Source organism: Colobus angolensis, unplaced genomic scaffold (genome assembly GCF_000951035.1).
Source record: "Colobus angolensis palliatus isolate OR3802 unplaced genomic scaffold, Cang.pa_1.0 Scaffold56, whole genome shotgun sequence".
In the NCBI taxonomy this organism is placed as follows: Eukaryota; Metazoa; Chordata; class Mammalia; order Primates; family Cercopithecidae; genus Colobus; species Colobus angolensis.
This window is the reverse complement of record NW_012119154.1, coordinates 3,357,545-3,368,993: the sequence shown is the minus strand read 5'-3', so window position 1 is coordinate 3,368,993 and position 11,449 is coordinate 3,357,545. Positions and strand designations below refer to the sequence as shown.

At 37.3% G+C, this 11,449-nt stretch overlaps 1 protein-coding gene across 1 annotated transcript in view; it reads left to right on the top strand.

Moving 5' to 3' along the window:
• The window catches only part of GADL1 (glutamate decarboxylase-like 1), a 178,921-nt gene that overhangs the window by 101,258 nt on the left and 66,214 nt on the right, over positions 1-11,449 (top strand). The window contains exon 16 of the mRNA XM_011961622.1: positions 7,452-7,503. Coding sequence (XP_011817012.1) covers positions 7,452-7,503 — 52 coding nt within the window. The remainder of the gene's footprint in view (positions 1-7,451; positions 7,504-11,449) is intronic.

Here is an 11,449-nt window from a genome sequence, read left to right as displayed (position 1 = left end):
TCCACATCCTCTCCAGCACCTGTTTCCTGACTTTTTAATGATTGCCATTCTAACTGGTGTGAGATGGTATCTCATTGTGGTTTTGATTTGCATTTCTGATGACCAGTGATGAGCATTTTTTTCACGTGTCTGTTGGCTGCATAAATGTCTCCTTTTGAGAAGTGTCTGTTCATATCCTTTGCCCACTTTTTGATGGGGATTATTTTCTTGTAAATTTGTTTAAGTTCTTTGTAGATTCCGGATATTAGCCCTTTGTCAGATGAGTAGATTGCAAAAATTTTCTCCCATTCTGTAGGTTGCCTGTTCACTCTGATAGTAGTTTCTTTTTGCTGTGCAGAAGCTCTTTAATTAGATCCCATTTGTCAATTCTGGCTTTTGTTGCCATTGCTTTTGGTGTTTTAGTCATGAAGCCCTTGCCCATGCCTACAGCCTGAATGGTATTGCCTAAGTTTTCTTCTAGAGTTTTTATGGTTTTAGGTCTAATATTTAAGGCTTGAATCTATCTTGAATTAAGTTGTGTATAAGGTGTAAGGAAGGGATCCAGTTTCAGCTTTCTACCTATGATTAGCCAGTTTTCCCAGCACCATTTATTAAATAGGGAATCCTTTCCCCATTTCTTTTGTCAGGTTTGTCAAAGATCAGGTGGTTGTAAATGTGTAGTATTATTTCTGAGGGCTCTGTTCTGTTCCATTAGTTTATATCTCTGTTTTGGTACCAGTACCATGCTGTTGTGGTTGCTGTAGCCTTGTAGTATAGTTTGAAGTCAGGTATCACGATGCCTCCAGCTTTGTTCTTTTAGCTTCGGATCGTCTTTCTCAATGCAGGCTCTTTTTCAGTTCCATGTGAACTTTAAAGTAGTTTTTTCCAATTCTGTGAAGAAAGTCATTGGTAGCTTGATGGGGATGGCATCAAATCTATAAATCACCTTGGGCAGTATGCCATTTTCACAATATTGATTTTATAGAAGCATTTTTAACTTTAATAAATATGCAGACCCTGTTGATTGCTCACCAAGGACCATGCTGTCTTGCCTATAGAAACTTGATTTTGTTCATGTAGCAGTGTTCAAGCTGGGAACTTGGTTTAGCAAACCACCTTCCCCAACTATTAGTTTAGGGGAGGGTATGTGGCTCAGTCAACAAGATATGGTGAAGATGTCACTGTGTAAGATACTGTGAAGACTTCTGGGGAAAATATTCTTACCTCAATAGAGAGAACTTCAGTGCTTCTGCTATAGCCCCCTCCACTCTTGGGACACTGCTGTATAAGGATGGGACATATGGAGTTGTAACAGCTGTCTTGTGAACATGAGAGGAAACCTCCCTAACACTGAACATGGCTAGCTGAAGTTATAGTAAATAACTGGTTCCTATTATTGAACAATCCAACCAGCTTGACAAATGGCCTTGTGAATTAAGCCAAGTATACTTTTTTGTTTGAGATGGGCTTATTCTGTCACCTAGACTGGAGTGCAGTGGTCCAATTATGGCTCACTGCAACCTCCACCTCCCAGGGCTCAAGTGATCCTCCCACCTCAGCCTCCTGCGTAGCTGGGACCACAGATGTACACCTCCACACCCGGCTAATTTTTGTCTTCTTCGTAGAGATGGGGTTTCACCATGTTGCCCAGGCTGGTCTTGAACTCCTGGACTCAATCTGCCCACCTCAGCCTCCCGAAGTGCTAGGATTATAGGCATAAGCCACCATGCCTTGCCAAGTATACTTCTAAGTGTAGACAAAAATCAATCTAATTGATATGCCTAGCAGTGTTCAAACTTATTTAATAGTAGGACTTTTTATGTGGAAAACCTATTAAGATGGTATACCATGGAGCATAGTTTGAAAACTCTGGTGTAAGACCTTTGTTATCATAGTAATAGCTGCATCCCCTCTTGCCCCAAATCACCTCTATTTTCAACTCAGCTGGAGTGTTACACTGGGTGTATCCGTCCATTCTCATGCTGCTAATAAAGACACACCTAAGACTGGGCAATTTATAAAGAACAAGAGGTTAATGGGCTCACAGTTCCACGTGGCTGGGGAGGCCTCACAATCATGGTGGAAAGTGGAGGAGAAAAGGCACGTCTTACACGGCAGCAGGTAAGAGACTTATTCACTACGGTGAAAACAGCATGAGAAAACTCATCCCCATAATTCAGTTACCTCCTACCAGGTCCCTCCCATGACCCATGGGGATTATGGGAGCTACAATTCAAGATGACGTTTGGGTGAGGGCACAGCCAAACCATATCACTGGGCTTTACAGGCTCTGAGAGTGACTGCGATAGGCACATTACCCCAACACAAAGCCCAGATCTACATGGTTAGCAAAAAGTTTTAACCGAAATAATTCAGCTGTTTTAGGATGCCTTTCCCCCAGGAGCACCTTTAGCCAGTTTGACAGAAGCGTTTTAAAATGCTACTATGGTTAATACATGTAAGTTTTGTGTAGCCATAACTTAAGGATTTTACCAATTTTGTTGTATCTCTTTATACACACGAGGAAATGGAGGCAGGCTCAGGAAGACTTAGGAATTTGCCTAGATTCAAAGTTATTTAGCTGCACAATTAGAATCTTATAAAGTTATTCCCAAGATTTCTGGAGAAAGCTTTCTTCATAGCCTCAGTTCAGGATGAAATCATAGCATAAGCTTTTGAGTTAACAGATTGCCAGTACATTTGTGCCTGAAAAGGTGAGAAAAAGGATGGTTCACAAAGCTTTTCTCCTATAGGTAGGAAGTATATATGTCTATTTGTTTTATATTTTTTCTTTAAGTGCTTTTCAAAAACTATACAAGTAACCACTTTGAAAAGATATAAAAAGCGAATGGAAAACCCCCCACCCCCATTGCATTTTCTTTCCCCCTCCCCCCTCAGGTAAACTAAATTTATGACATATCCTTCCATATTTTGTTTGTATATACATGGAGATTTTTTAAAAAATGTTTAAAAATTGAATCCAATCATCCCCATTTCTCAGAACCTAATATCTTTTACTAATTTATCCTGATCATCCTGTGCTTTAATTGAAGTAGATATATTTTAATAGCTGCATATTACATTATGTTGCTGTAGTACATTTAAATTCACTATTAATTTCTGAATATTAATCTCATTTCTAGTTATTTTGTATGGAATATACCTATACACCCACAGTAGAGATTTAGATATGACAGCATATATGTGCACATATTTGTATGTACCATCTATCCTTGATATTGATAATTTTTCTTGGTAGACCAGCATTTCAAAAGTGGTTTGCTTGATAAGAAGATATGAGTATCATCAAAAGGTTTGTAGCAGCTTTCTATATCATTCTCACCACCACTGGAAGTTGTCACTCTAAAGTTTCCGGTATCATTGGGAAACATGGTTAATACAGGAATCCTCCATTTCATGTGCTTCACCTTCTTTTCCAAGATATTGTGTTTTGGGGGGTTTTGCTTTACAAATTGAGGGTTTGTGGTAATCCTGCATTGAGCAAGTCCATCAGTGCCATCTTCCCAACAGCATGTGCTCACTTCATATGTCTGTGTTTGGTTTTGGTAATTCTCACAAAAATGTTTGAGTCATCAGTTCTCTTTGATGTTACTGTTGTAGTTGTTCTGGGGCTCCCCATAGAATGCACTCATAGAAGCTAGAAAACTTAATATTGTGTGTGTTCTGACTGCTGTCCAACTGGCCATTCCCCCCATCTCTCTCCTCTTCAGGCTTTCCAATTTCCTGAGACAACAATATCAAAATTAGGCCAACAAATAATGCTACAGTGGCCTCTGAGTGTTCAAATGAAGAGTCACATGTCTGTCACAAATAAACTAGAAATGGTTAAGCTTAGTGAGGATGGTATGCCAAAAGCCAAGACAGACAAAGTTAGGCCCCTTGTGCCAAATAGCCAATTTATGAATGCAAAGGGAAAGTTCTTGAAGGAAATTAGAGGTTCTACTTCAGTGAATACATGAATAAGAAAGCAAAACAACCTTATTGCTGATACAAAGGTTTTAGAATTCTGAATAGATCAAACCAGGCATGACATTGCCTTAAGCCAAAGCCTAATTCAGAGCAACACTCTAACTTTCTCCAATTCTGCGAAGGCTGAGAGGGGTGCGGAAGATGTAGAAAGAAGGTTAGAAGCTAGCAGAGGTTGGTTCAAGGTGAAGCAGCAAATGATGGAGAAACTGCAGCAAGTTATCCCAAAGATCTAGCTAAGATCACTGAAGAATGTGGCTACATTAAACAGGTTTTCGATGTAGGCAAATCAGTCTTATATTGGAATAAGCTGCCACCTAGAAGTTTCATGACCAGAGGGAAGTCAATGCCTGTCTTCAAAGAGGCTGAATCTATTTTTAGGAGCTAATGCAGCTGGTGACTAGGTTGAAGTCAATGCTCATTTACCATTCTGAAAATTCGACGACTCTTCAGATTTGTGCTAAACTTACTCTGCCTATACTCTGTAAATGGAACAAAGCCTGTGACAGCATATCTCTTTATAGCATGGTTTACTGAATATTTGAAGCCCACTGTTGAGACATGCGACTTACTACTCAGAAAAATTCTTTTCAAAATATTACTGCTCATTGACAATGCACCTAGTCACCCAAGAGCTCTGATGGAGATGTACAAGGAGATTAGTATTTCCATGCTTGCTAACACAACATTCATTTTACAGCTCACGGATCAAGGATTAGACTTTCAAGTCTTATTTAAGAAATATCACAGCTATAGCCTTACAAAATACATAAGTGATTCCTCTGATGGATCTGGGCAAAGTGAATTGGAAATTTTACGGGTTTCCTCTTTTATACACCATTAAAAACACTGATGACTTATAGGAGGAGGTCAAAATACTAATAATGGGGATATGGAAGAAGTTAATTCCAACTCTCGTGGTTGACCTTTAGGGGTGTAAGACTTCAGGGAAGGAAGTCACTGAAGATGTGAAAACAGCAAGAGAACTAGAATTACAAGTGAAGCCTGAAGATGTGACTGAATTGCTGCAGTCTCATGATAAAACTTGAATGGATGAGGAGCCTCTTCCTATGGATGAGCAAAGAAAGTGGTTTTGTGAGAAGAAATCTACTCAGTGAGCATGTTGTGAATCTTGTTGAAAGGATAACAAAGGATATAGAATATTACATAAACTTAGTTGGCAAAGCAGCAGGAAGGTTTGAAAGGGCCGACTTCAATTTTGAAAGAAGTTCTGTTGTGGGTAAGATGTGTTCAAACAGCATTGCCTACTACAGAGAAATCTTTTGTGAAAGAAGAGTCAGGCAATGTGGCAAACTTCATTGTTGTCTTGTTGTAAGAAATTGTCACAGTCACCCCCAACCTTCAGCCCTTTGATCAGTCAGCAACCATCAACATCAAGGCAAGACCCTCCAGGAGCAAAAAGATTACAACTCACTGAAGTCTCAGATAATCCTTAGCACTTTTTAGCAATAAGGTATTTTTAATCATGGCATGTGCATTGTGTTTTAGACATAATGCCATTGTACACTCAGACTACAGTATACTGTAAATGTAACCTTTATATACACTGAGGAACCTCCAAAGTTGTGACCCCCTTTCCTGCAGCATTCACTTTATTGTAGTGTTCTGGAACCAAACCTACAATACCCCCAAGGGATGCCTGTATTGTTTTAATTTGTACTTCTTTGATTATTACTGATTTTGAATACCTTTTCTGGTATGTATTGAGCAATGAAATTGCTTTTTATGAAAGCTAGCCAGTGTGGGTAAAAGGTTTAAAAACTTTATAGTTACATACGTTTTCTGAAAAAGTGTTCAGAGAATGGCGTACATAGAACATCTAGTACTTTGTGAGCGTGTGTCCATGTGTATGCTATTATTGCTCAAAGATTCCCATATTACTAATATTGACAATTTAAAATAAGATATTGTATATTTCAAAGATGATAGTATCTATATGCAAACATCAATCTTTAACCTAATATAAAAAGCTGTATACATTTGGAAAAAGGAACTTCATCTTAAACACTACTGTATTCCATATTCACATTATAGAATGGCCTTCCTAAAATGATGTAATAGTCCCTTCTTTCCAGTTTTTAGTCTGCATTTTTTCATGTTTATGATTTTAATTTTTACAAAAACCATTTCAAATTGGAAAAGATTGTATTAGTCCAGTTTTACAGGTAAGAGACTTGAGGCCCAAGAGGAGCATTGTTGTGTCTTTAAATATTAGTTGAATATTTATGATTTAGTGACAGGATAAGATCATAATTCCATTACTGGGAACTAGTTTTCAAAGGCATTCCTTATGTTCGGTGTGATTTTTTTTTTTTTAAATCACAATAAATGCTCTGACAAACATTTCCATCAGTGTCTCTATTATTTCCTTAGATTTGATTCCTATATTTGAAATACTGGGTCGAGTGCTGTGAACATTTAAAGGCTCGTGAATCGCTAGTTTTCAAGGCCATTTCAGACTTTTCTTTTGGTATAGACAAAAGGCAAGCCTGAAAGAGAGGAGTCAATGTTATTATATAGAGCACCATGTTCTCAATGCTATTTTAGTCTTTTTCTCACTCATATTCCATATTTCATCCATGCCCTTTACTTAGGTGTGACAATTCTCTTTCCCCCAACATCCAAAATGACTTTATAGATATTCTATCAATGGCTACAGCCCACTTTTTTCCCCCTCATATTCAGGTAATTTTTTCTTTCTTGTATTTAAGTTTTGGGGTATGTGTGCACGTTACCTAGGTAAACGTGAACCACAGTTTGCTCCACTTATCAACTCACCACCTAGGTAATTAAGCCCCACATGCATTAGCTCTTTTCCCTAATATTCTCCCCTCATCCTCCCCTGACAGGCCTTAGTTATGTTGCTCCCCTCCCTGTGTCCATGTGTTTTCATTGTTCAGCTCCCACTTATAAGCGAGAACATGCAGTGTCTGGTTTTCTGTTCCCGTGTTAGTTTGCTAAGGATGAATCAAGCTCACTTACTTTTAACATGATACTGATGATCAGTCCTCCTTCCCTCTGTGCTGGACCAAGATTATGTTGATCTTTCTTGATTTTAAATGAACTTACAAGCAGGATTACACACCAAAAAAGCCTCTTTCTTCCAAGCCAGCTATTTAATATAAGTGCCTATGTTAAATCCCCAATTTAGGATATGAAAGTAAGACCCACGTGTTCAGAGATACATATCCAACCTGCTTTATCTAGCTTTTCACACCAGGGTTAAAGCTTGATGCTAACATGTGAGATAGATCTCATTATCAAAAAGATGCATCGTTTTACTCAGGTCAAGAAAATAACAGTAGGTCTGGAGTATTTATCTATCCATAGCTCTGCCTATACCTTGACCTTTATCTGTATCTTTCTTATCTCCAAGCCCTGTCTGAATCGGTTTTGTCATACATCATTCATGTTCATAACACTTTTACATGGTAGATTATAAACATTGTGACTTTTAATTTTAGGTACCTAGTAGATGAAATCAAGAAAAGAGAAGGATTCAAGTTACTGCTGGAAGTAAGTGATTGCATAATTGTGCTTGTGATTTTGTCAGTTAACAGTGATGAAGGTGGTAATTTTCTAATCTGTTATATGTTTCATTGGTTTTTGTGTTGCAGACTTAAAAACAAGTCATTAGTTTAATTCATAGAGTCTATTATGTTAATTTACTCTATTAGTGAGTACTTTTCCTTTGTTGGATTCACAGAGAATATACTTGCCTTTAAGTATTGAAAATTAAAATGCTCAATTACCAAGGATAATATTGAATAAATTATAACCTCTATCTTGATATATAAATTGCATAATGATTGTACTGCAAATATTCATCTGTGATGTAGTGGTGCCTGCATGTGAAAATTAAGTGAATGTACAATACTACATACAGTTTACTCTTTTTGTAAAATAATGGGAGCATCTTCGTTTTGGAGCAATGGGAAAATAAGTCATTTTGTTGATGTATTGTTTGCTATGTTTAAGAAATGAGGTGGTTACAAAGGTAGAGAATATATTTTTTTCTAAAACATGTTTAGAAAATTTAAAATAAATATTTAATGTGTAATTCTGGTTTTTAAGAAATATAAATTGCAAGGTTATCTTAGATTTTGTTATATGTATTATAGCAGTTTTTAACAATGTAAAAATATAACCTAGATATTCTCGTCTTGGAGCCTGTGCTGCATATAAGAAATCTAGCTGGCTGGGCATTGGTGGCTCATGCCTATGATCCCAGCACTTTGGGAGGCCAAGGCAGGCAGATCACAAGGTCAGGAGTTTGAGACCAGCCTAACATAGCGAAACCCTGTCTCTACTAAAAATACAAAAGTTAGTCAGGCATGGTGGCTCATATGCTTGTAATCCCAGCTACTTGGGAGGCTGAGGCAGGAGAATTGCTAAAAGCTGGGAGGTGGAGGTTGCAGTGAGCTAAGATTGTGCCACTGCACTCCAGCCTGAGCAACAAGAGTGAAACTCTGTCTCAAAGAAAAAAAAAAAAAGTAAAAAGAAAAAGAAAGTTAGTTTTTTTGGTATTTATTCAATAAGATGCATTGAACAATTTACTATGTGTCAGGGATGGTTCTAGGCACAGGAGATAGAAAACAAAAAAGGGTCCCCGATTTCATGATGCTTACATTTGACTGGAAAGTGAAACGCACTAAATAAGCAAATTAATACCGAAATCAGGTAGTAAGAGTCTTAAAACAATAAAACATGTTCATGAGATAATCTAGTATATAAATAATTTGACAAGGTTATAGATATATTATTGTATGGGGGGGGAAGAGGGTAAAATGCTGAAATGGGGATGGCTTATTTGGTTTGGGTAATCTAGGTAGGGGATTTTAAGGTTATCTTTGAGCTGAGACCTGAATAAAGATAAACAGCAAGCCATGCAGATATTTGGGGGAAAGACATTCTGGCAGAATTGGTAAACAACTGCAAGGCTTAAAGCTGAAGAGAGTTCTATCTTTGAGCAGCCAACAAATGTTGTATTGAATGAAGGGGAGTGTGCAGCAGGTGATGGAATTGGAGAGGTGGGTAGAGACCAGGTCAGGTGGTGGTCAGGTAGGTCAAGGTAAGGCCTTTCGCCTGTATTTCAAATGTGGTCACTGGAGATGTTTTAAGAAGACAGGGGTTTGACTTGCATTTTAAAAGATTATGCTTGATGTCACGAGAAGAGAGGAATGTTGAAAAAGCAATAGTGAAGAGAGGACAAGATAAAAATAAGACAAACTTGGAAACTGTTTTTAGTAGCCAAAGTGAAATATGACGATAGTCCTCAGGGAAGTTTGGGAAATACTTTCCAGAGAATCTAGACCATGGATTCCACTACTATCTACAAAGGAAGCACCAGATTAGCAAGTTCTAAGCTTCCAAAGTTCTAGAAAGCTAGAGATATGGAAGATCTTGCATGCACTCCAAAATAATAGTTAAACAACTTTCTGGTAGTACTAGAAAGACAATAAATTTACAGCATGAAAACTTCTACAGAACAGACAATCTGGTTTCTTCAATAGGCTAGTGACGTGAGGAAAAAAAGGAGGGAGTAGTGATAATCTCTTTAGGTTCAAAGAGACGAAAGAGGCATAACAACCAAATAAAGCATATAGACCTTGTTGAAATCCCAGTTTGAACAAGCCAACTGTAAAAAGTAGTTCTTGTAACAATTGGAGAGATTAGATGGTGTCAAGGAATTGTCAATTTTGTGAAGCATAATGTCATTATAACCATGTAAGAAAATGTCTATAGTTTTTAGAGGTGCATACCTAAGCATGTATGGGAGAAAAAGCAGTTATTTTACTTGAATTGAGTTTGATTACTTTATATTTTCTCAGATCTGAGTTTCCTATTTTCTCAAATTAGAGTTATTTTCTCTGGTGATAGGAGCTATAGTGCTTATGAAAAGTCCTGTACACATTAGAACTGTACAGTTTTTTCATAGAGCTAAAAGTGAGAATAAAGATGGGCCAATGAAAAAGTTGTTTATATATTCTTCCTAAAAGGTTTAGAAAAGAGGAACCACTTACCATTATCATTAGGAAATTGCCAACACTCAAGTCCTTGCAATGAAAGCTAAGGTAGGATTTAATTATTAGCCTTCTGCCCCTGGATTTTTCATCTATGGGAGCCAGCTGGCCTCCAAGCAGTGAAGGTGATTTTCTCAATGGTTTTCCAGAATTCCTGCTGTAAGAATTTTTGTATGTGATCTGAATTTGACACTTTTCATTACACCAAGAAATAAAGCAGAATTAGACCTTGAATGTCACATAAAAGTATTAAGTTGATAGTCTTTTTGCTTATATATGCATTCGTATATCTCTATATGTATATGTACATGTGTGTATTTGAGAGTACATGTGTCACTGTTGTCTAACAGCAAGGAGAAAGTTAAGTGGAACATTGGAAATTGTAGATGAACATAACGGGACAATACCCAGTACTTGAATTTTTTTTCCTGAAAAGAACAAAAATACATTTCCTGAAGATGATTGAAAGTTATTATTTTAAGTGAATTCTGAATTATTCATAGGCCTCTGAAAATCATCTCTTTCTGTGTTGGATCTAAGATCTAATAGACGTTTCCTAGAGGTATATTCATTCTTATACTATCATTCACATATTTTATTTTTATCCCTTGGGAGAGTCCTAATTATTCAACTTTTTTTTTCTTTTCTCAAGGTCTACACTAGGAGGAGTTATTAATGTTTCATCAACTTTGAGCTACAGAAGATCTTCGAGGACATATAGTCAACTTCCTGCACAATGCAGGAAAGCTATCTTAACAGTATCTGTTAACAAGTGGTCAACCTCTGGTCAACCTCTGATTGAATACTTCCTATTTGCAGAGAATTCACTAGTTCATTCCTCTTCCAGATAGCTCTAATTATTCATGTTCTAATAGTGAACCTACTAATAGGTATCAAGCAATCGTGATTTTTCTTACATTGTTATCTTGTTATAGTTTTATTAGATTACAACTACCTCCTAATTGCTAAATCCAATGCATATTTTAATCTTCATCTTGCTGAAATTCTGTAGCATCATGTTATCCATTTACTCCATCTCTTGGATAGTCTCCCCTGTCTTAGTTTCTTTGATTTCCTTTCCCAGTCTCTCATTCCATGTGACTTGTTCTTTTCAGTCTCCACGTTAAGGGTCTTTTCCTCAGTGCACCCCCTTAAATATTCTTCTACACTCTGTCACCTTTGGCCACACAGTCTCCCTGAAATTTCTTCACATCCGGAGCTTTGTTATCAATAGCCTCTTTATATCTCCTCATCCTCAACTTAGCTCCTAAACTCTAGGCCTTTGTATATGAATATATCCTGAAATTTTCACCTAGATGCCACCGACACCTCAAATTCAACATTTCTAAAGCTTAAGTGTAGTATTTTCCTTACCAAAATTCTACTTTCTTCTTTTGGTCATTAGGGCTATGATCCACCCAAGCAAAAGTCTTGATGTT